Source organism: Pogoniulus pusillus, chromosome 38 (assembly GCF_015220805.1).
Source record: "Pogoniulus pusillus isolate bPogPus1 chromosome 38, bPogPus1.pri, whole genome shotgun sequence".
Taxonomy (NCBI): Eukaryota; Metazoa; Chordata; class Aves; order Piciformes; family Lybiidae; genus Pogoniulus; species Pogoniulus pusillus.
Genome location: NC_087301.1, coordinates 8846002 through 8870153, shown reverse-complemented (window position 1 = coordinate 8870153; position 24152 = coordinate 8846002). Strand labels below are relative to the sequence as shown.

Genomic DNA, 24152 nt, shown 5'->3' with positions numbered 1-24152 from the left:
TGCTGGCTGCCTGGCAGCAGAGCCCAACCCCACCTGGCTACAGCCTCCCTGCAGGCAGCTGCAGGCAGCAATCAGCTCTGCCCTGAGCCTCCTCTGCTGCAGGCTGCACCCCCCCAGCTCCCTCAGCCTCTCCTCACAGGGCTCTGCTCCAGGCCCCTCCCCAGCCTTGCTGCCCTGCTCTGGGCACCTTCCAGCACCTCAGCAGCTCTCTGCAATGGAGGAGCCCAGAACTGGACACAGCACTGCAGGGGTGGCCTGAGCAGTGCTGAGCACAGGGGCACAAGAACCTCCCTTGTCCTGCTGCCCACACTGCTCCTGAGCCAGCCCAGGATGCCATTGGCTCTGCTGCCCACCTGGGCACTGCTGCCTCCTCTGCAGCTGCTCTCTGCCAGCACCCCCAGGGCCCTCTTTCTGGATCAGAGCCATCACCTTGCCCAGGTTTCCCTCCTGCACACTGCTGCTGGACACTGACCTGGCCCAGGCCATAAGCTCTTTGTTGTAGCATCCTGGTTGTGGTGTTGCCAGGTTGTGGAGTCACAGAACAGGTTGGGTTGGAAGGGACCTTAAGGCTCATCCAGCTCCAATCCCCTGCCATGGGCAGGGACACCTCCCACCAGCACAGGTCACTCAAGGCCTCATCCAGCCTGGTCCTGAACACCTGCAGGGAGATTGTGGAGCACAGAAGCACCCAACGTGATCAAAGATCACGTTGGGTGCTTCTGTGCTCCACAACCTCCCTGGGCAACCTGTGCCAGTCTCTCCCCACCCTCACTCTCAACAATCTCTTCCTCATCTCCACTCTCCCTCTCCCCTCTCCCAGCTCACAGCCATTCTCCCTCCTCCAGGCACTCCCAGCCCTTGTCCATAGTCCCTCTCCAGCTCCACTGCAGCCCCTTCAGGCACTGGCAGGCAGCTCTGAGGTCTCCCTGCAGCCTTCTCCAGGCTGAGCAACCCCAACTCTCCCAGCCTGGCCCCACAGCAGAGGTCCTCAACCCTCTGAGCATCTCCATGTCCTCTTTTGGGCCCTCTCCAGCAGCTCCAGCTCCTTGTGCTGGGTTCCCAGAGCTGGAGGCAGTGCTGCAGGGGAGGGCTGAGCAGAGCAGAGCAGAGGGGCAGAATCCCCTCCCTGTGCTGCTGCTCTCCCTGCTCTGCCTGCAGCCAGCACACAGCTGGCTCTGGGCTGCCAGGGACCAGTGCTGGCTGCTGGGCACCTTGGCACCAACTGACACCCCCAAACCCTTCTCCTCCAGCCTGCTCTCAGCTGTTCCTCACCCAGTCCCTCTGCAGCCTTCCTGCAGCCCCTTCAGGCACTGGCAGCAGCTCTAAGGTCCCCTTGGAGCCTTCTCTTCCCCAGGCTGAACACCCTCAGCTCCCTCAGCCTGTCCCCACAGCAGAGGTTCTCCAGACCTTGGCTCATCTCCATGGCCTCCTCTGGGCCCTGCCTCTTAACTTTCAGCCCTAGCTCCAAGCAGGAGCAGCAAAGCTGGGCAGCAGAGCTGTCTGGAGCTGCCAGCCAGCCTCTGGGGGATGGGAACAGCTCCCCCTGCTCTGCAGAGGAGCTCTGGGAGGAGACACGAAGAGAGGAGAAGGGCTGGGAGTGAACATGGAGGCGCTTGGCACGGAGGGGACCTCCTCTTGTCCTGCCCCTGGCTTCTGCCAGCTTGCAAGACAGGAGCTCTCACTTCAAATGAGCTGAATCTGTAGCAGTAAATGATTCATGTTGGGCTAAGCAAGGTTCTCTCTGAGGGGCCCCATGTGAAGGCAAAGTTAATGCTGGAAGAGGCTGTGGGAGGGGAGGAGACAGGGGACTGAGCCCATCCAAAGGTGACTCTGCAGGTAATTGCCTATCAATTATTCATCTGAAGCCTCTGCAAGTAGCTTCTCTGCTTCCCCCCATGGTCTTCTTGCCCTGGTTGTCTCCAGGTTTCCATCAGCATCCCTGAGGGATCCACCCTTTGGCTGTGCCAAGCTGCAGGGTGAGTGGTGTGGAGGAGCCTGATGGGACAAGGCAGGGCTGGAGGTGTCACAGCTCATGCTGGGAGGACCATGGCAGGTCTGGGATGCTCCTGCCAGGATGCAGTGGTGCAGAGCAGCCACACAACCATCCAGCTTCCCCAGCACCATCTGCTCCACTTGACCTGGATCCTCCATCCTGCTGGCACTGCAGGTCCTGCCTGCCCCTGGCTGCCATGGGGTGAGGCTTCATGGTGGGGTCAGGAACTGACCTGATGGAAGCAGCTGCAAGGAGCAGGAGCTGGCAGTGCTAGGGGGCACAAGTGGGCAGGAGGCAGCAGTGTGGGCTGGGGGCCAAGGAGGGCAAAGGTGTGGTGGGGGGCATGGAGCAGAGTGTGGGCAGCAGGGCAAGGGAGGTTGTGCTGCCCCGTGCTGTGCCCTGCTGAGGCCACGTGTGCAGTGCTGGGCCCAGCTGTGTGGTGCCCAGGGGCAGAGGCAGGGCAGTGGTGCAGAGAGTGCAGTGGGGGCTGGGAAGCTGCTGAGGGGCCTGGAGCAGCTGTGTGAGGAGCAAAGGCTGAGAGCCCTGGGGCTGAGAGGCTGCAGGAGAGCAGCTCCAGAGGGCATCTGCTGAGTGCTCAGCAGCAAGAGCTGAAGGAGCTGTGGGGGGCAGGAGCCTGGGGCCAGGCTCTTGGCAGTGGTGGGCAGTGGCAGGCCAAGGGGCAAGGGGCAGAGAGTGGCAGGCAGGAGGCTGCCTGTGGAGAGGAGGAGAAAGTTGTTTGTTGTGAGGGTGCTGGAGCCTGGAGCAGGCTGCCCAGAGAGGCTGTGGAGTGTCCTTGTGTGGAGAGCTTCCAACCCCCCTGGCACTGTGCTGCTGGGCAAGCTGCTGGGGGTGCCCTGCTGGAGGGTCTTGGGCTGGGGCATCCCCAGAGCTCCCTTTCTGCACCCTCCCAGGCTGGGTTCTGGGCTGGCCTTGCCCTCCAGCTGCCAGCGGTGCTGTGCTGCAGCAGGGAGCTGCTCTGCCTGCCTGGAGCTCCCTGCCAGCTCCCTGATGCCTCTGGTGCCAGCTCAGCACTAGGAGGGCTCTCCCTCTTCTCTTGCCCTCCCCTCTCTCCCTGCCGGGGAAGCCAATCCCCCCCTCCGGAGTGGCTCCTGGCTCTGCTGCCTGCCAGCTGCGGCAGCTCCCTGCCGGCCTCGCCGAGCCCCCAACCCCCCCCCACTGCCCTGCCCGCGGCTGCCACAGCTCAGCATCTTCCCCACAGGCTTCTGCCGGCGCTGGGACCTGCTGCCTGTGCCCCCCTGCCTGTGCCCCCTGCCTGTGCCCCCTGCCTGTGCCACCCATCCCTGCCTGTGCCCCCTGCCTGTGCCCTCCTGCCTGTGCCCCCTGCCTGTGCCCTCCTGCTTGTGCCCTCCCTGCCTGTGCCCCCCTGCCTGTGCCCCCTGCCTGTGCCCTCCTGCCTGTGCCCCCCTGCCTGTGCCCCCCTGCCTGTGCCCCCTGCCTGTGCCCTCCCTACCTGTGCCCACCCTGCCTGTGCCCCCCCTGCACCCTCCTGCCTGTACCTCCCTGCCTGTGCCCTACTGCCTGTGCCCTCCCTGCCTGTGCCCTCTCTGCCTGTGCCCACCCTGCCTGTTTGTCCTTGCCTGTGCCCTCCCTGCACCCTTCTGCCTGCACCCTCCCTGCTGCCGCCCCGCTGCAGCCTGGGGGCACCTCCCCTGCGCTCCCCCCCGGAGCGTTCTCCTCATGCCTCTGCGCCGCTGCTGCCTCCCGGCCCTAACCAGGCTCCTGCTTGCCTCGATTCATGCCCAGCTTAGTTAGACCAGAACTGAGGGGGCCCTGCCAGGAAAGCTCCAGCAGGGAGCACGCAGCCCTCTGGCGGCTGCCCAGCGGCTGCCGGGCTTGGGCTTCCCTGGCAAGTGGCTGCTTTGGCATCCTGTGCCTGAGGGACAAGTGCAGGGATCCACACCCCAGATCCCTGCCCCGCAGCCTCACCAGCCCCTGCAGCACAGAGCTGCAGCTCCTGCCTCAGCCTGGGGCAAACCTGGCTGCAGCCAGAGCAGGGTGGGCAGAGGGCAGGAGAGGGCATCCTGCCCCTGGCTCTGCTCTGCTCACAGCTCACCTCCAGCCCTGCCTCCAGCTCTGCTGGCCCCAGCAGCAGAAGGACTCAGAGCTGCTGGAGAGAGGCCAGAGGAGGCCACCAGGATGCTGCCAGGGCTGCAGCAGCTCTGCTGTGAGCACAGGCTGAGGGAGCTGGGGGGGTGCAGCCTGCAGAGGAGAAGGCTCCAGGGGCACCTCAGAGCTGCTGCCAGAGCCTGAAGGGAGCCTGCAGGAAGGCTGCAGAGAGACTTCTGCTGAGGGTGTCTGAGCCAGGCCAAGGGCAATGGTTTGGAGCTGAGGCAGAGCAGGCTGAGAGTGGAAGCTGAGGCAGAAGCTCTGCAGTAGGAGGGTGCTGAGAGCCTGCCCGGGGAGGCTGTGGCTGCCTCCTGCCTGGGGGTGCTCACGGCCAGGCTGGATGAAGCCCTGAGCCCCCTGGGCTGGTGGGAGGTGTCCCTGGGCATGGCAGGGGGTTAGAACTGGATGAGCTTTACAGTCCCTTCCAGCCCATTCAGTGATGCTCTGATTGTCACCTCAGCTGCTCAGGATGTGACTGCAGCTGCCAGCAGTTATTGCATCCCTGGAAGTGCCTCTGCCTGGAAGAGCTGTCAGGGTAGCTGCCAAATGCCAGCCAACATCCATGGCATGAGCATGTCCAAAACACACCCCCTGGGTCCCACCTGCTCCCCCAGGAGCACAGCTCCTGGCATCAGCAGAGCACAGAATGGTTGTGGGTGGAAGAGACCTCCCAGGTCGTGGAGTCCTTCCCAGCTTTGGGATGGCCTCAGCCACCTTCCCAAGCAGGATGTGCTCACAAGACTCCACGAGGAGAAGCTCTTCCCTCCTCTGCTCCACGCTCAGCACCCCCAGCTCCCTCAGCTGCCCCTCCCCAGCCCTCTTCTCCAGACCCTTCCCCACCTTTGCTGCCCTTCTCTGGCCCTGCTCCAGCTCCTCAGTGTCCTCCTGGCACTCAGGGCCCACAGCTGAACCCAGCACTCAAGGGGTGGCCTCAGCAGTGCCCAGCCCAGGGGCACAATCCCTGCCCTGCTCCTGCTGCCCACACCACTGCTGAGCCAGGCCAGGCTGCTGCTGCCCTTCCTGCCCACCTGGGCACCCCCTGGCTCCCCTTCAGCTGCTGCCACCCAGCACCTCCAGGGCCTTTCCTGCTGGGCACTTCCCAGCCACTCTGCCCCAAACCTGGAGGGCTACATGGGGCTGTTGTGCCCCAAGGGCAGGAATTAACACATCTAAAGTGGAAAACGGTGGCACTGAGGAGCTGCAAAGCTGCATTTGCTCATCCATGGGGCTCAAGGCCAGAGGAGGCCACCAGGATGCTGCCAGGGCTGCAGCAGCTCTGCTGTGAGCACAGGCTGAGGGAGCTGGGGGGGTGCAGCCTGCAGAGGAGAAGGCTCCAGGAGGACCTCAGAGCTGCTGCCAGTGCCTGAAGGGAGCCTGCAGGAAGGCTGCAGAGGGACATTTGCTGACAGGCTCAATCTGTTGGAGTGTGTGGAATTCCAGAGCTTTGGCATGCTCTGTTCCACCGGAGTGGACTCTGTAGATTTGAACAGGACAAGACAACAGCTTCAATATTTCAGCAGCAGCTCCGTGCCAGAGCAGGGCACCAGGAGGCATCAGCCCCACACAGCTCTTGTCAGACATGAATGACAGTACCTAGGGACCCAGCTGGGTGCCACTGGAAGGGGGCATTTGAGAGGGACCAAGTGGCAAAGCTGGCAGGAAAGGGTAAGGCAGCACCGAGCTGCTCAGGGAGCCCAAGGAATGGCTGTGAGAGAATCACAGAAGGGTTTAGGTTGGAAGGGACCTCAAAGATCAGACAGTGGCAGGGACACCTCCCACTCTTAGAACTTAAGGCCTCATCCAGCCTGGTCCTGAGCACCTTCAGGGAGGTTGTGGAGCACAGAAGCACCCAACGTGATCTTAGATCACGTTGGGTGCTTCTGTGCTCCACAACCTCCCTGGGCAACCTGTGCCAGTGTCTCACCACCCTCAACCTGTGCCACCCTCTGGGTGGAAGGAACCATCCAGGTCTTCCTGTCCAGCTCTTCCTCAGCACCACATCTCCAAGGACTTCAAACCCTTCCAGGGCACTGCCCTGGGCAGCCTGGCACAGACCTTGCCAGCCTTCGAGGGGAAGAAGTTGTTGCTCATGGCTAAATTAAACCTGCCCTGAGGCAACCTGAGGGCATTTCCTTTCCTCCTGTGCCTTCTTCCCTGGCAGCAGAGTCCAGCCCCAGCTGGCTGCAGGCTCCTGGCAGGGAGCTGCAGAGAGCAATGAGGTCTCCTCTCAGCCTCCTCTGCTCCACGCTCAGCACCCCCAGCTCCCTCAGCTGCCCCTCCCCAGCCCTCTTCTCCAGACCCTTCCCCACCTTTGCTGCCCTTCTCTGGCCCTGCTCCAGCTCCTCAGTGTCCTCCTGGCACTCAGGGCCCACAGCTGAACCCAGCCCTCAAGGGGTGGCCTCAGCAGTGCCCAGCCCAGGGGCACAATCCCTGCCCTGCTCCTGCTGCCCACACCACTGCTGAGCCAGGCCAGGCTGCTGCTGCCCTTCCTTGCCCACCTGGGCACCCCCTGGCTCCCCTTCAGCTGCTGCCACCCAGCACCCCCAGGGCCCTTCCTGCTGGGCACTTTCCAGCCACTCTGCCCCAAACCTGGAGGGCTGCATGGGGCTGTTGTGCCCCAAGGGCAGGAATTAACACACCTAAAGTGAAAAAGGTGGCACTGAGGAGCTGCAAAGCTGCATTTGCTCATCCATGGGGCTCAAGGCCAGAGAAGGCCACCAGGATGCTGCCAGGGCTGGCAGCCTGCAGAGGAGAAGGCTCCAGGAGGACCTCAGAGCTGCTGCCAGGGTCTGAAGGGAGCCTGCAGGAAGGCTGCAGAGAGACTTCTGCTGAGGGTGCCAGAGCCAGGCCAAGGGGAATGGTTTGGAGCTGAGGCAGAGCAGGCTGAGAGTGGAGCTGAGGCAGAAGCTCTGCAGTAGGAGGGTGCTGAGAGCCTGCCTGGGGAGGCTGTGGCTGCCTCCTGCCTGGGGGTGTGCAAGGCCAGGCTGGATGAAGCCCTGAGCCCCCTGGGCTAGTTGAGAGATGTCCCTGGGCAGGGTGGGGAGGGTGTGGGAGCTGAGCTCTGAGGTCCCTTCCAACCTGAGCCATTCTGGGACTCTTTCAACCAAGGCTGAGGAGAGTCTGGCACAGGCTACCCAGGGAGGCTGTGGATGCCTCATCCCTGGAGCTGTTCAAGCCCAGGTTGGATGAGGCCTTGAGCAACCTGGGCTCGTTGAGAGGTGTCCCTGGGCATGAGAGGGAGGTTGCAGCAGGTGACCTTTGGGGTCCCTCCCAGCTGAAGCCATGCTCTGTTTGCAGCCGAGTGCTGCAGCTTCCTTTCCTTTCCTTTCCTTTCCTTTCCTTTCCTTTCCTTTCCTTTCCTTTCCTTTCCTTTCCTTTCCTTTCCTTTCCTTTCCTTTCCTTTCCTTTCCTTTCCTTTCCTTTCCTTTCCTTTCCTTTCCTTTCCTTTCCTTTCCTTTCCTTTCCTTTCCTTTCCTTTCCTTTCCTTTCCTTTCCTTCCCCCTTTCCTTCCCCCTTTCCTTCCCCCTTTCCTTCCCCCTTTCCTTCCCCCTTTCCTTCCCCTTTCCTTCCCCCTTTCCTTCCCCCTTTCCTTCCCCCTTTCCTTCCCCCTTTCCTTCCCCCTTTCCTTCCCCCTTTCCTTCCCCCTTTCCTTCCCCCTTTCCTTCCCCCTTTCCTTCCCCCTTTCCTTCCCCCTTTCCTTCCCCCTTTCCTTCCCCCTTTCCTTCCCCCTTTCCTTCCCCCTTTCCTTCCCCCTTTCCTTCCCCTTTCCTTCCCCCTTTCCTTCCCCCTTTCCTTCCCCCTTTCCTTCCCCCTTTCCTTCCCCCTTTCCTTCCCCCTTTCCTTCCCCCTTTCCTTCCCCCTTTCCTTCCCCCTTTCCTTCCCCCTTTCCTTCCCCCTTTCCTTCCCCCTTTCCTTCCCCCTTTCCTTCCCCCTTTCCTTCCCCCTTTCCTTCCCCCTTTCCTTCCCCCTTTCCTTCCCCCTTTCCTTCCCCCTTTCCTTCCCCCTTTCCTTCCCCCTTTCCTTCCCCCTTTCCTTCCCCCTTTCCTTCCCCCTTTCCTTTCCTCTTTCCTTTCCTTTCCTCCCCTTCCCCTTCCCCTTCCCCTTCCCCTTCCCCTTCCCCTCCCCTCCGGAGGAAGCCCTCTGCAGCAGCAGCAGCAGTCCATGTCCCAGTTAGCAGCTCCCATCCCCGCTCACACCAACGCCTCCCTCCCGTCCTGGGAGCCCACAGACGGCAGCGATTTGCCTCCGCTCCCTGCGGGCTCCGCTCCCTGCGGGCTCCGCTCCCTGCGGGCTCCGCTCCCTGCGGGCTCCGCTCCCTGCGGGCTCCGCTCGGCGCCGCCGCGCCCCGGGAGCGACTTGCTCTGGAAATCTTTAGCTGGAACGCAACAGCTTCGCTGCTGCTGCTGCCTGCTCCAGCGCACGGGGAGGCAGCCCGGGAGCGGCAGGAGGAGGTGAGACAGCTCTGTGCTGAGAGAGGAGAATCCTTCCCCTCCTGGCAGCCTCCTCCTGCTGCGCGCAGCGGCTGGGAGGCTGCTCCGGGGGCTGGGGCAGGAGTCAGAGCTGGGAGCTGCTGCTGGGAGGGGGAGGCTGAGCAGAGAGAGGCATCAGAAAGGATCTTCATGGGCAGGGAAGGTAGAGGTGGGGGCTGGGGAGGTTTGGGGGTAGGGTGGGAGGGAGGGAGGTGAGGGGGAGGTAATCAGGCAGAGCAGGAATGAGAACTCATTCCCGTGGTGACTGCAGCCAGGCAAGTCTGGAGCCACAGGGAGGGCACAGAGCCACTTCTGGGGCTGGCACAGAGGGACAGAGCACGGCAGGGGCAGGAAGGGAGCTCCAGAGATCACCCAGGCCAAGCCCCTGCCAAGGCAGGAGCACCCAGGGCAGGGCACACAGAACACTTCCAGGGGGAGCTGGAAAGGTGGTGGGGATCAAGAGGCTCCCAAACACTCATCCCTGCTCCTTAATTAGCTTCCATGCTGCTGGGATTAGCACCCAGAGCCTCCCAAACACTCATCCCTGCTCCCTGAGCAGTTCCATGCTGCTGGGGCTGGCACCCAGAGCCTCCCAAACACTCATCCCTGCTCCCAGAGCAGTTCCATGCTGCTGGGACTGGCACCCAGAGCCTCCCAAACACTCATCCCTGCTCCCTGAGCAGTTCCATGCTGCTGGGATTAGCACCCAGAGGCTCCCAAACACTCATCTCTGCTCTCTGAGCAGTTCTATGCTGCTGGGATTAGCACCCAGAGGCTCCCAAACACTCATCCCTGCTCCCTGAGCAGTTCCATGCTGCTGGGGCTGGCACCCAGAGCCTCCCAAACACTCATCCCTGCTCCCTGAGCAGTTCCATGCTGCTGGGGCTGGCACCCAGAGCCTCCCAAACACTCATCTCTGCTCTCTGAGCAGTTCCATGCTGCTGGAGCTGGCACTCAGAGCTTCCCACATCACTCTGATGCTGGATTCAGTTCCCCCCCTCCTGCCCTGGCACCCAGCACTGCCCCTAGGGCTGCTCCTGAGGCAGGAGGGCACTGAGAGCCCCAGGGCTGGACTCACCCAGCACGGTCAGCCTGGCCGGGCGCGAGCGGATGGCAGCCTGGATGGCCTGGCACTCGTAGACAGCATCGTCCTGCAGGTCAGCCCTCAGGATCTTCAGGTGGTGCTCTCCAGACAGGTGGTCTCCTACCACCAGGTACCGTGGGTAACCTGCAGGGCACGACACAGGAGTCAGGAGGGAGGGGGGCAAGAGGATGTGCCCAGACTCAGTGGTGCCCAGTGCCAGGCCAAGGGGCGGTGGGCACAGAGCGCAAGCCAGGAGCCTCCACCTGCCCATGAGGAGCTGATCCAGTGGAGAGGCAGCCCCTGCCCGTGGTGGGGAGGCTGGAGGAGACCTCTAAGCTCACTTCCAACCTGAGCCACTCTGTGGAGATTTAAGGCTGGGGGGCAAGAGGCTTGGCAGGAGCCTGGGGCCAGTGGTGGGCAGTGGCAGGCCAAGGGGCAAGGGGCAGAGAGTGGCAGGCAGGAGGCTGCCTGTGGAGAGGAGGAGAAAGTTGTTTGTGGTGAGGGTGCTGGAGCCTGGAGCAGGCTGCCCAGAGAGGCTGTGGAGTGTCCTTGTGTGGAGAGCTTCCAACTCCCCTGGCACTGTGCTGCTGGGCAAGCTGCTGGGGGTGCCCTGCTGGAGCAGGGCTTGGGCTGGGGCATCCCCAGAGGCCTCTCCAAAGCTGTGCCCATGCTGGGCTCTAACCAGCACTCTGCTGCCAAAGCAACTGCAGCACTGCTCAGGAGGAAGGTTCCAGATGGGTCCCAGCAGGCTGCAGAGTCCAGGTCCATCCTCTCCCAGCTCCCTGCTCCCCAAGCTGCTTGCTCTGTGTCAGCCTCCAAGACCTCCACACATAACTTGGCCTGGGGCTGCTAAAAACCATCCCAGCCCCTGGCTGCATCACCCACAGCCATGGCAACCTCCTCTGGAGGCTTCCTGCTGCCCATGGCTGCTCCACAGCTGAGCTGTGCAGCTCTCAGCAGCAGCCAGAGCCTGCTGGAGAATCCAACCCCCCCCAGTTTGGACTGGATGATCTCCAGAGGTCCCTTCCCACCCAGCTGTGCTGGGGATTAAGACACAAAAACTCTCTCCTGGTTTCTGCTGGACTTCAGTGTGTCCAGGGAAGGGCAGCAAAAGTGGGGAAGGGTCTGGAGAAGAGGGCTGGGGAGGGGCAGCTGAGGGAGCTGGGGGTGCTGAGCCTGGAGCAGAGGAAGCTGAGAGGAGACCTCATTGCTCTTTACACCTCTCTGATTAGAGCTTTATCCTGCCCTGCTTGGGTCCCTTTCAGCCACAACATCTCTGTGATGACCCAAACTGGACATTTCCCAGACTCCTGTGCAAGGGTGGGATGAGGTGAGGGCAACTCTGAGAAATCAGAGCCACAAACTGGTTTGGGTGGGAAGGGACACTTCAAGGTCAACTAAAATCCCCTGCAGCCCCCAGGGACACCCCCAGCCAGGGCAGGCTGCTCACAGCCCCACACACCCTGCCCTGCACTGCTGCCAGCCAGGGGCAGCTCCCAGCTCTCTGGGCAGCCTGGCACAGGCTCTCCACACCCTCAGTGCCAAACACTTCTCCCTTCTCTCCACTCTCAAGCTCCCTCTTGCACTTCCAACCCCTCCCCCCTTGGCCTGGCCCAACAGCTCCTGCTCCACACTCTGTGCCCAGCTTGCTTCAAGCCCTGCAAGGCCACCAGAAGGGCTCCCTGGAGCCTTCCCTGCTGCAGGCTGCCCAAGGCCACCTCTGCCAGCCTGGGCTGCCAGCAGAGCCCTGCCAGCCCTGCTGTGGCCTCCTCTGGCCCTGCAGAATTCCATCACCAAGCTGTCACTTGCCAGAGCACAGCCTGGGGAAGCCTCAGGTGCTGGGGGGCTGCAGCAGGTGCAATAAACCTTCCCCCAGAGCAAAGAGCTGCTCTGGTTGTGTTTGCTCAGTGGTGAGGAGGTCAGAACAGGCACTCCCAGCACCTACAGACCACTTCAGCCTGCATGTGGGCAAAGGGATAACTAATCCCAAGGTCACCTGAGGCCAGAGCAAGGCTTTGGCAGGGTCAGGTCACAGTGCTTGGCTTAGTGCCAGAGGGCAGTCAGGGGTTGGCTGCTTCCACGTTTTAGGAGCAACTTTTGAGCTGGAGGTCAAAATGCAAAGTCTCATCCCACCCTGGGAGAGCTCTCCCAGGCCACCCAGAGAGCAGCTCCCCATGGCACTGCTCCTGCCTGAGTGCTTCCCTTCCCTGCCCCAGAGCTACCCAGCTACAAGGAGATATTTTAACCCCCTGCCCCCCACATACCTGAGCTGGGGAGAGGCTGAGGGAGCTGGGGGGGTGCAGCCTGCAGCAGAGGAGGCTCAGGGCAGAGCTCATTGCTGCCTGCAGCTGCCTGCAGGGAGGCTGTAGCCAGGTGGGGTTGGGCTCTGCTGCCAGGCAGCCAGGGACAGAAGAAGGGGACAGAGGCTGAAGCTGTGCCAGGGCAGGTTGAGGCTGGATGTTGTTAGGAAGTTCCTGGTAGAGAGAGTGATTGGCACTGGAATGGGCTGCCCAGGGAGGTGGTGGAGTGGCTGTGGCTGGAGGTGTTGCAGCCAAGCCTGGCTGGGGCACTTAGTGCCATGGTCTGGTTGGTTGGGCAGGGCTGGGGGCTAGGTTGGGCTGCAGGAGCTTGGAGCTCTCTGCCAACCTGCCTGGTTCCATGAGGAGCTTCATCCCTCAGTAATCTGTGAGCTGTGGTGGGGAGAGGGAAAGCCTCAGCAGAGAGCATCCCAGAACTCAGGGCTCAGGATGGTGCTGGTCTGGATGTGCAGCAGTGGCAGCAGAGGCTGGAGCAGCTCCAGAGCCCCAGGACACATCCAGCTGGCAGAGCCCTCCCAGCTCACCCAGCCCAGCCCTGAGCACTGCAGGCTCAGCACCAAACCATGGCCCCCAGCACAGGGCCACACACTGCTGGCCCCCCCCAGGGATGCTGCCTGCAGCACTGCCCTGGGCAGCCCATTCCAAGGTCTGGGAACCCTTCCAGGGCAGGAATATTTCCTGAGCTCCAGCCTGAGCCTGCCCTGGGGCAGCCTGGAACCATTCCCTCTGCTCCTGCCCCTTGCCCCCAAGGAGCAGAGGCTGCCCCCTCCTCACCCCAACCTCCCCCCAGGGAGCCGCAGAGGTCCTGAGCAGCCAATTCCAGGCGCTGGGAACTCTGAGCAGCTCAGAGCGCCGCAGGGCAGGGCAGGAGGTGACTTACTGGAGAGGTCCCTGCCGACGCCCAGGGCCAGCCCGTCCTTGATCCAGAGCACGATGCCGTTGTACTGGGGGATGGCACAGAGCAGCGTCGCAGCCTGCCCTGCCACCACCACCTGGTCCTGCGGCTGCTGCGAGAAGGACGAAGCTTGACCTGCAGAGGGAGAAGGAGGCTGTCAGCTCCTGCAGCCAGCCAGAGCTCACCGCATCCCCCCTGCCCACCCTGCCCAGGGACACCTCCCACCAGCCCAGGGGGCTCAGGGCTTCATCCAGCCTGGCCATGAACACCCCCAGGCAGGAGGCAGCCACAGCCTCCCCGGGCAGGCTCTCAGCACCCTCCTACTGCAGAGCTTCTGCCTCAGCTCCACTCTCAGCCTGCTCTGCCTCAGCTCCAAACCATTCCCCCTTGGCCTGGCTCAGACATCCTCAACAGAAGTCTCTCTGCAGCCTTCCTGCAGGCTCCCTTCAGGCACTGGCAGCAGCTCTGAGCTGCCCCTGGAGCCTTCTCCTCTGCAGGCTGCACCCCCCCAGCTCCCTCAGCCTGTGCTCATAGCAGAGCTGCTGCAGCCCTGGCAGCATCCTGGTGGCCTCCTCTGGCCTCTCTCCAGCAGCTCTGAGTCCTTCTCCTGCTGGGGCCACCAGAGCTGGAGGCAGGGCTGGAGGTGAGCTGTGAGCAGAGCAGAGCCTAGGGGTAGGATGTCCTCTCCTGCCCTCTGCCCACCCTGCTCTGGCTGCAGCCAGCACCCAGCTGCCTGCTGGGCTGCAGGAGGGCACTGCTGGCTCCTGGGCAGCTGCTCAGCACCAACACCCCCAAGGCTCTTTCTTCAGGGCTGCTCTCAGCCCTCTCTGCCCCCAGCCTGGATCTGTGCCTCTCACACTTGAAGTCCTGCTCTTGCTTTGGGCACAGAGAGATGTGTCCTTGTGGCCAAGAGGGCCAAGGGCATCCTGGGCTGCATCAAGCAAAGTGTGCCCAGCAGGGCAAGGGAGGATCTCTCCCTCCTCTGCTCTGCCCTGCCCTGCTGGGGCCACCTCTGGAACACTGTGCCCAGTTCTGGGCCCCCCAGTTCCAGAGGGACAGAGATCTGCTGGAGAGAGTCCAGTGGAGGCTGTGAGGGTGCTGAAGGCACTGGAACAGCTGTGTGAGGAGGGCAGGCTCAGAGCCCAGGGGCTGCTTGGTCTGGAGAGGAGAAGGCTGAGAGGGGATTTGGTTGATGTTTGTGGATCTCTGAAGGGTGGAGGGCAGGAGCCTGGGGCCAGGCTCTTGGCAGTGGTGGGCAGTGGCAGGCCAAGGGGCAAGGGGCAGAGAGTGGCAGGCAGGAGGCTGCCTGTGGAGAAGAGGAGAAAGTTGTTTGTTGTGAGGGTGCTGGAGCCTGGAGCAGGCTGCCCAGAGAGGCTGTGGAGTGTCCTTGTGTGGAGAGCTTCCAACCCCCCTGGGTGTGCTCCTGGCTGCCCTGCCCTGGCTGCCCCTGCCCTGGCTGGATGATCTCTGCAGATCTCTTTTGAAGCCTCCCATTGTGGTACTCAGTGTGGAAAAAGGCAAACCTGGCAGGGAGCAGCTGCCTGGGAGCTGTTCCTGGGGCGTTTGGAAGAGCAGAAGCCTCCAGCCCTGTGTGTGAGGAATTCTCCCTGCAGCAGGCTCAGGAGAGAAGCCCCAGCCCTGTGCTGCCTCTCAGCTCAACACTCAGCCCCAGCCCTGTGCTGCCTCAGCTCAGAGCTCAGCCCCAGCCCTGTGCTGCCTCAGCTCAGAGCTCAGCCCCAGCCCTGTGCTGCCTCAGCTCAGAGCTCAGCCCCAGCCCTGTGCTGCCTCTCAGATCAATGCTCAGCCCCAGCCCTGTGCTGCCTCAGCTCAGAGCTCAGCCCCAGCCCTGTGCTGCCTCAGCTCAGAGCTCAGCCCCAGCCCTGTGCTGCCTCAGCTCAGAGCTCAGCCCCAGCCCTGTGCTGCCTCAGCTCAGAGCTCAGCCCCAGCCCTGTGCTGCCTCAGCTCAGTGCTCAGCCCCAGCCCTGTGCTGCCTCAGCTCAGAGCTCAGCCCCAGCCCTGTGCTGCCTCTCAGCTCAGAGCTCAGCCCCAGCCCTGTGCTGCCTCTCAGCTCAGTGCTCAGCCCCAGCCCTGTGCTGCCTCAGCTCAGAGCTCAGCCCCAGCCCTGTGCTGCCTCAGCTCAGAGCTCAGCCCCAGCCCTGTGCTGCCTCTCAGCTCAGAGCTCAGCCCCAGCCCTGTGCTGCCTCAGCTCAGAGCTCAGCCCCAGCCCTGTGCTGCCTCAGCTCAGCACCCAGCCCCAGCCCTGTGCTGCCTCAGCTCAGAGCTCAGCCCCAGCCCTGTGCTGCCTCAGCTCAGAGCTCAGCCCCAGCCCTGTGCTGCCTCAGCTCAGAGCTCAGCCCCAGCCCTGTGCTGCCTCAGCTCAGAGCTCAGCCCCAGCCCTGTGCTGCCTCTCAGCTCAGAGCTCAGCCCCAGCCCTGTGCTGCCTCAGCTCAGAGCTCAGCCCCAGCCCTGTGCTGCCTCAGCTCAGAGCTCAGCCCCAGCCCTGTGCTGCCTCTCAGCTCAGAGCTCAGCCCCAGCCCTGTGCTGCCTCTCAGCTCAGAGCTCAGCCCCAGCCCTGTGCTGCCTCAGCTCAGAGCTCAGCCCCAGCCCTGTGCTGCCTCAGCTCAGAGCTCAGCCCCAGCCCTGTGCTGCCTCAGCTCAGCCCCAGCCCTGTGCTGCCTCAGCTCAGAGCTCAGCCCCAGCCCTGTGCTGCCTCAGCTCAGAGCTCAGCCCCAGCCCTGTGCTGCCTCAGCTCAGAGCTCAGCCCCAGCCCTGTGCTGCCTCAGCTCAGAGCTCAGCCCCAGCCCTGTGCTGCCTCAGCTCAGTGCTCAGCCCCAGCCCTGTGCTGCCTCAGCTCAGAGCTCAGCCCCAGCCCTGTGCTGCCTCAGCTCAGCCCCAGCCCTGTGCTGCCTCTCAGCTCAACACTCAGCCCCAGCCCTGTGCTGCCTCAGCTCAGAGCTCAGCCCCAACCCTGTGCTGCCTCAGCTCAGTGCTCAGCCCCAGCCCTGTGCTGCCTCAGCTCAGAGCTCAGCCCCAGCCCTGTGCTGCCTCAGCTCAGTGCTCAGCCCCAGCCCTGTGCTGCCTCTCAGCTCAGCCCCAGCCCTGTGCTGCCTCTCAGCTCAGCCCCAGCCCTGTGCTGCCTCAGCTCAGAGCTCAGCCCCAGCCCTGTGCTGCCTCAGCTCAGCACTCAGCCCCAACCCTGTGCTGCCTCAGCTCAGAGCTCAGCCCCAACCCTGTGCTGCCTCAGCTCAGAGCTAAGCCCCAGCCTGCAGAAAAAGTTCCTCTTTGAAATCAATCTGCTAAGCCAGGACAGGCTCCACGAGAGCCTCCCTCAATCCATTGCAGCCTCATCTGCATGAACTCAATGTGAGCACTGCCTGGTGATTAATCCTAACCCAAGGTTAAGTGTGACACAGCTCCTGGGCAGCTCAACCTGCTTCCCAAATGAGCTCTTTGGCCTTGCCCAGGGGACAAAGCTCCAGCACCTCCCAACCTGCCTGCAGCCCCCAGCACCTGGCCCCAGCTGGGGGCTGAGGATTCGGAGTCATCTCTGGTGGCTTCACCTCCACTGGCTCCCAGCCAGCTCAAGGCGCATGGAGAGGAGCAGAGCTTCCCTCTCTGCATGCCTGCTCTTGGAACCTTTGCCCAGGTGCACCTCAAGCACCACATTCCTGAGCAATGAGGAGGCCCAGGGGGTCCCAACACCCACAAACCTGCAAGGAAATCTGATTTCCAGGTCAAAAAGTCACTGCTGTGCTTCTGGCTGCTGCCTGTGCACCAGGATGGGTTAATGCCAGAGGAGATTCCAGAGCTTTCTGCTGCCAGAGCCTTGCTGGAAGTCCTGGTGGCCTCTGGTGCTACTGGGAAGCCTTCTGCTGTCCCAGAGCCCAGCATGGCAGGGCTGGGAAGGGAGCTCTGGGATCCTCCAGCCCAAGCCCTGCCCCAGCAGGGCACCCCCAGCAGCTTGCCCAGCAGCACAGTGCCAGGGGGGTTGGAAGCTCTCCACACAAGGACACTCCACAGCCTCTCTGGGCAGCCTGCTCCAGGCTCCAGCACCCTCACCACAAACAACTTTCTCCTCCTCTCCACAGGCAGCCTCCTGCCTGCCACTCTCTGCCCCTTGCCCCTTGGCCTGCCACTGCCCACCACTGCCAACAGCCTGGCCCCAGGCTCCTGTCCCCCACAGCTCCTTCAGCTCTTGCTGCTGAGCACTCAGCAGATGCCCTCTGGGGCTGCTCTCCTGCAGCCTCTCAGCCCCAGGGCTCTCAGCCTTTGCTCCTCACACAGCTGCTCCAGGCCCCTCAGCAGCTTCCCAGCCCCCACTGCACTCTCTGCACCACTGCCCTGCCTCTGCCCCTGGGCACCACACAGCTGGGCCCAGCACTGCACACGTGGCCTCAGCAGGGCACAGCACAGGGCAGCACAACCTCCCTTGCCCTGCTGCCCACGCTCTGCTCCGTGCCCCCCACCACACCTTTGGCCTCCTTGGCCCCCAGCCCTCACTGCTGCCTCCTGCCCACTTGTGCCCCCCAGCACTGCCAGCTCCTGCTCCTTGCAGCTGCTTCCCAGCAGCTCCCCCTCAGCTGTGCTGCTGCAGGAGGTTGTTCCTGCCCAGGGCCAGGACCTGCCCTTGCCCTGCTTGGCCTCCCTCAGCTTCCTCTCCACTACACTGTGTTAAGGTTGAGAAACTCCATCTCAAAGGCAATGCTGCCAACTGCCTGTTTCGTTTGCCTGGCAGAGTTGGAGCTGTGCAGCCTGGAGAAGAGAAGGCTCCAAAGAGACCTCAGAGCAACCTTCCAGTGCTTGAAGGGGCTGCAGGAGAGCTGGGAAGGGACTTTGGATGAGGGCTGGGAGTGCAGGGAGGAGGGAGAATGGCTTTGAGCTGGGAGAGGGGAGAGGGAGAGTGGAGAGGAGGAAGAGATTGTTGAGAATGAGGGTGGGGAGAGACTGGTACAGGTTGAGGGTGGTGAGACACTGGCACAGTTTGAGGGTGGTGAGACACTGGCACAGGTTTGCCAGGGAGGTTGTGGAGCACAGAAGCACCCAATGTGATCAAAGATCACATTGGGTGCTTCTGTGCTCCACAACCTCCCTGGAGGTGCTCAGGACCAGGCTGGATGAGGCCCTTGAGCAACCTGTGCTGGTGGGAAGTGTCCCTGCCCATGGCTGGAGAGGGGTTGGAGTTGGATGAGCTTTGGGATCCCTTCCAGCCCAACCCATTCCATGGCTCTGTGATGTCCTTGCACACTCCCTGCTCCACAGCAGGATCACCCCAGCCTGAGCCACAGGTTTAGAATGAAAAGAGAAGAGGAAGGAAAGGAAAAAGGGAAAGGAAAGGAAACCAACAGCACTGCAGGCAGAGCTGAGGCTGCTTTCAGATCAGCTCCAAGTCTCTCCCTGGCTTTAGCTGGGTTTGGGAGATCAGAGGCCTGAGCACGTTGCAGCTTTCAGCTGGTTTATGTCTTCATGTCAAAGGAACAAGTCTTGGGCAGGAGGAGTTGGAAGGGAGATAAGAAACTTGACAGGGAAAGAGCTGAAACTGAGGGAGGTTGGGAGAGGGAGGCTTAGAACTGCAGCTGGAGCAGTTTGGGCAGCAAAAGTGAAGCCCAGAGGGGACCACGAGGATGCTGCCAGGGCTGGAGCAGCTCTGCTGTGAGCACAGGCTGAGGGAGCTGGGGGGGATCCCATGGGAAAGGTGGGAAGGGGCTTCTGGCAAGGGATTGCTGTGATAGAGTCACAGAATGGTTGAGGTTGGAAGGGAGCTCAAAGCTCAGCCATGGGCAGGGACACCTCCCACTGCAACAGGTCACTCCAGGCCATATCCAGCTTGGTCCTGAGCACCTCCAGGGAGGCTATGGAGCACAGAAGCACTGGATGTGATCTCAGCAGCTTCCCACCCCCCACTGCTCTCTCTCCAGCACTCCCCTGTGTGTCTGGAGAAGCTGGAAGAAGCAGCTGGAAGCTTCCTCACAGCTGTGCCCTCACACCTGAGCCAGGAGGAGCTGTGACATCGTCAGAGCACAATGGCACAGCCAGGCCTGCCTGGCCACGTTCTGCCCTGGGGCACCATGGCCACAGTGTGACCTGCATGGGCTACAGCTTCCAACTCCACCTGGCTGCTGGGCAAGCTGCTGTGGGTGCCCTGCTTGAGAACCACAGAACCAGGCAGGTTGGCAGAGAGCTCCAAGCTCCTGCAGCCCAACCTAGCCCCCAGCCCTGCCCAACCAACCAGACCATGGCACTCAGTGCCCCAGCCAGGCTTGGCTGCAACACCTCCAGCCACAGCCACTCCACCACCTCCCTGGGCAGCCCATTCCAGTGCCAATCACTCTCTCTGACAGGAGCTTCCTAACAACATCCAGCCTAGACCTGCCCTGGCACAGCTTCAGCCTCTGTCCCCTTCTTCTGTTGCTGGCTGCCTGGCAGCAGAGCCCAACCCCACCTGGCTACAGCCTCCCTGCAGGCAGCTGCAGGCAGCAATCAGCTCTGCCCTGAGCCTCCTCTGCTGCAGGCTGCACCCCCCCAGCTCCCTCAGCCTCTCCTCACAGGGCTCTGCTCCAGGCCCCTCCCCAGCCTTGCTGCCCTTCTCTCAACACCTTCCAGCACCTCAGCAGCTCTCTGCAATGGAGGAGCCCAGAACTGGACACAGCACTGCAGGGGTGGCCTGAGCAGTGCTGAGCACAGGATTTGGCACAAGAACCTCCCTTGTGCTGCTGCCCACACTGCTCCTGAGCCAGCCCAGGATGCCATTGGCTCTGCTGCCCACCTGGGCACTGCTGCCTCCTCTGCAGCTGCTCTCTGCCAGCACCCCCAGGGCCCTCTCTGCCTGCCTGCTCTCAGCCCCTCTGGCCCCAGCCTGGAGCTGCTTGGGGTTGTTGTGGCCAAAGTGCAGAACCTGCCCTTGGCCTTGTTCAGTCTCATCCCCTTGGCCTCTGCCCACCCATGCAGCCTGGCCAGGTCCCTCTGCAGGGCTCTGCTGCCCTCCAACAGATCAACACCTGCTGCTAGCTTGGTGCCACCTGCAAACTTACTGATGCAGGACTGAATCCTGAGCACTGGGGTTGGATAGGCTGGATACCAGCATGGAGTTCTTGCCAGAGAGTGATTGGCACTGGAATGGGCTGCCCAGGGAGGTGGTGGAGTGGCTGTGGCTGGAGGTGTTGCAGCCAAGCCTGGCTGGGGCACTTAGTGCCATGGCCTGGTTGGTTGGGCAGGGCTGGGGGCTAGGTTGGGCTGCAGGAGCTCTGAGCTCTCTGCCAACCTGCCTGGTTCTGTGATTCCATGACTGAGTCACAGAATTAAGCAGGTTGGAAGATTGCTCCAAGCTCATCCAGCCCAACCTAGCACCCAGCCCTGCCCAACCAACCAGACCATGGCACTAATTGCCTCATGCAGCCTCCTTTTAAACCCCTCCAGGGATGGGCACTCCACCACCTCCTTGGGCAGCCCATTGCAATGCCAATCACTCTTGCTTTGGACAGTTTCCTCCTAATCTCCAGCCTGAGCCTGCCCTGGCACAGCTTGAGTCTGTGTCCCCTTCTTCTATGGCTAGTTGCCTGGCAGCAGAGCCTAACCCCACCTGGCTATAACCTCCTGGCCTGGAGGTTGGCCTGGATGCTCTCCAGAGCTCCCTGCCCACCTCCACCAGGCTGCCACTCTGGCACTGATGCTTGAACCTCGCCACAACCTCCTGCCCTGAAGGGAGAACACCTCAGTGGGAGCCCCACAGCAGGCAGTGGGGCAGGAAAAGGCAAGAATGAGTCTTTCTGCTGCCCTGCAAAGTCGAGGAGCTGCACAGAACACCAAGCATGGAGCTGCTGGGGGTGCCCCTGGGCAGCTTAGCTCCAGCTCCTGCTGCTTCAGCAAGCGGCGCAGGGGGGAGGCTGCTGCAGGCTGCAGGGCTGAGTGCTGGAGCCTGGAGCTGCAGAGGCAGGAGGTTGAGAGCAGGTTGCAGCTGTGATTAGGGCTTGTTTGGCTTCCCCCAAGTGGAAGGGATTGTAAATATGTGCACTTTGATTATGGCTTCTTGTTCTGCCTCCCCAGATTTCTCTTCACATTTAGAGTGGAACCAAATTATCCTGGAGAGCAGCCTGGAGGGAAGCATCAGAAACAGGCAGGGTGGGAGGGGGAGGGGAGGAGCAGGAGGAGGGGGGACATGGTGAAGTGAACAGGCAGGGAGCAGGAAACGTTCCCCATGTGAGTCCCTCCTTGTATCTTTGCCACCCAAGGAGTCATGGAATGGGAGGAGTGGGAAGGCATCTCCAGGGATCACCCAGCACAAGCACTCTGCCAGGGCAGGGCAGCCAGGGCAGGGCAGCCAGGGCAGGGGCAGCCAGGGCAGGGCAGCCAGGAGCACTCCCAGGGGGGTTGGAAGCTCTCCACACAAGGACACTCCACAGCCTCTCTGGGCAGCCTGCTCCAGGCTCCAGCACCCTCACCACAAACAACTTTCTCCTCCTCTCCACAGGCAGCCTCCTGCCTGCCACTCTCTGCCCCTTGCCCCTTGGCCTGCCACTGCCCACCACTGCCAAGAGCCTGGCCCCAGGCTCCTGCCCTCCACCCTTCAGAGATCCACAAACATCAACCAAATCCCCTCTCAGCCTTCTCCTCTCCAGACCAAGCAGCCCCTGGGCTCTGAGCCTGCCCTCCTCACACAGCTGTTCCAGTGCCTTCAGCATCCTCACAGCCTCCACTGGACTCTCTCCAGCAGATCTCTGTCCCTCTGGAACTGGGGAGCCCAGAACTGGGCACAGTGTTCCAGAGGTGGTCCCAGCAGGGCAGGGCAGAGCAGAAGAGGGAGAGATCCTCCATTGCCCTGCTGGGCACACTTTGCTTGGTAGCCTTCACTGGACTCTCTCCAGTATGTTCCTGGCCCTCTTCAACTGAGGAGCCCAAAACTTGCCCCAGGCCCAGATATGGTCTCACCAGGGTGGTGCAGAGGAGGCAGAGACCCTCCCTTGCCTTGCTGCCCATGCTGCCACCAAACCTCTCATCCCTTTTTCTCTAGGAGAGCCCAATCAAAATTCCCTTCCCCTCAAAGCCTCACCTGCAGGCACAGGGCAGTGCCCACCAAGTGCCCTTAGCCTTCACTCAAGCACCATGGTCAGGGACCTGCACCACCCCCCACAGCCACCAGCTCCTGCTTTTTGACTGCCTTTGCACTGGATCACAGTGCCAGGGGCTGGGAGGGACCTCCAGAGCTCAGCCAGCCCAAGCCCTGCCAGAGCAGAAGCACCCAGAGCAGAGCACACATCCAGGCAGGGTTTGAGTATCTGCAGAGAGGGAGACTCCACAGCCCCCCTGGGCAGCCTGTGCCAGGCTCTGCCACCCTCACAGGGACAAAATTCCTCCTCCTCTTCCCATGGCACTTCCTCTGCCTCAGCTCCCACCACTGCCCTTGTGCTGGCATTGGGCATGGCCCAGCAGAGCAGAGCTGGCTCCAGCCTCTGGCACTGCCCTGCACACCTCTGGAACCATTGCTGAGGTCACCTCTCAGCTCCTCCTCTCCCAGCTCCCAGCCCCAGCTCCCTCAGGCTCTGCTCCTAACAGAGCTGTTCCCTTCCCTTCAGCAGCTCTGGGCTCTGTGCTGGGCTCTCTCCAACAGTTCTGTGTCCCTCTTGTACCCAAATGAAACTAAGCAGCAGGAGAAGTGAGCAGAGCCCTGGAGGCAGTTCCCACTTCCAGCCCTTCAGCAGCTCCCTGGCTCTGCCTCCCAGCCCCAGCAGCTTCCCTGCCCTGCTGCTGCAGGAGCAGGCAGCCCCGGGGGAGCAGGCAGGCCAGCAGCAGGCATGGCAGGAGCAGGCATGGCAGGAGCAGGCAGGACAGGAGCAGGCAAGCCAGGAGCAGGCAGGCCAGCAGCAGGCAGGCCAGCAGCAGGCAGGGCAGGAGCAGGAAGGGCAGGAGCAGGCAAGCCAGAAGCAGGCAAGCCAGAAGCAGGCAGGGCAGAAGCAGGCAGGACAGCAACAGGTAGGGCAGAAACAGGCAGGCCAGGAGCAGGCAGGCCAGAAGCAGGCAGGACAGCAGCAGGTAGGGCAGAAGCAGGCAGGACAGCAGCAGGTAGGGCAGAAACAGGCAGGTCAGGAGCAGGCAGGGTAGGAGCAGGCAGAACAGCAGCAGACGGGGCAGCAGCAGACAGGGCAGGAGCAGGCAGAACAGCAGCAGGCAGAACAGCAGCAGGCAGGGCAGAAGCAGTCAGGGCAGGAGCAGGCAGAACAGCAGCAGGCAGGGCAGGAGAAGGCAGGGCAGGAGCAGGCAGGGCAGGAGCAGGCAGAACAGCAGCAGGCAGGGCAGGAGCAGGCAGGGCAGGAGCAGGCAGAACAGCAGCAGGCAGGGCAGAAGCAGGCAGGGCAGGAGCAGGCAGGGCAGGAGCAGGCAGGGCAGAAGCAGGCAGAACAGCAGCAGGCAGGGCAGGAGCAGGCAGGACAGGAGCAGGCAGGGCAGCAGCAGGCAGGCAGAACAGCAGCAGGCAGGGCAGGAGCAGGCAGGACAGCAGCAGGCAGGGCAGCAGCAGGCAGGGCAGCAGCAGGCAGGGCAGGAGCAGGCAGGGCAGCAGCAGGCAGGGCAGGAGCAGGCAGGGCAGCAGCAGCAGGGCAGCAGCAGGCAGGGCAGCAGCAGGCAGGGCAGCAGCAGACAGGGCAGCAGCAGGCAGGGCAGCAGCAGACAGGGCAGCAGCAGACAGGGCAGTAGCAGGCAGGGCAGCAGCAGGCAGGGCAGCAGCAGGCAGGGCAGGAGCAGGCAGGGCAGCAGCAGGCAGGGCAGCAGCAGGCAGGGCAGGAGCAGGCAGGGCAGGAGCAGGCAGAGCAGCAGCAGGCAGGGCAGCAGCAGGCAGGGCAGCAGCAGGCAGGGCAGCAGCAGGCAGGGCAGCAGCAGGCAAGGCAGCAGCAGGCAGGGCAGCAGCAGGCAGGGCAGCAGCAGGCAGAGCAGCAGCAGGCAGGGCAGGAGCAGGCAGAGCAGCAGCAGGCAGGGCAGCAGCAGGCAAGGCAGCAGCAGGCAGGGCAGCAGCAGGCAGGGCAGCAGCAGGCAGGGCAGCAGCAGGCAGGGCAGGAGCAGGCAGGGCAGGAGCAGGCAGAGCAGCATCAGGCAGGGCAGCAGCAGACAGGGCAGCAGCAGGCAGGGCAGCAGCAGGCAAGGCAGCAGCAGGCAGGGCAGCAGCAGCAGGGCCCTCAGCTGTGTTTCACCCCAGTGCCTGCTGTTTGTTTTGCTGCAGGCTCCTTCCCAGTGGCCCTCAGCGCAGTCAGTGGCAGCTCCCCCCTGGCCCAGAGCAGCTCAG

General features: G+C 62.6%; 1 protein-coding gene across 4 annotated transcripts in view; it reads right to left on the bottom strand.

The window, feature by feature from the left end:
• KIRREL3 (kirre like nephrin family adhesion molecule 3) overlaps positions 1-24152 on the bottom strand; it is a 470660-nt gene that overhangs the window by 74168 nt on the left and 372340 nt on the right. For all 4 annotated transcript variants that reach the window (XM_064173308.1, XM_064173309.1, XM_064173312.1 and 1 more), the window contains 2 exons: positions 12872-13021; positions 9668-9817 (listed from right to left, as the gene is read on the bottom strand). In XM_064173308.1, the coding sequence (XP_064029378.1) occupies positions 9668-9817; positions 12872-13021 (300 nt within the window). The remainder of the gene's footprint in view (positions 1-9667; positions 9818-12871; positions 13022-24152) is intronic.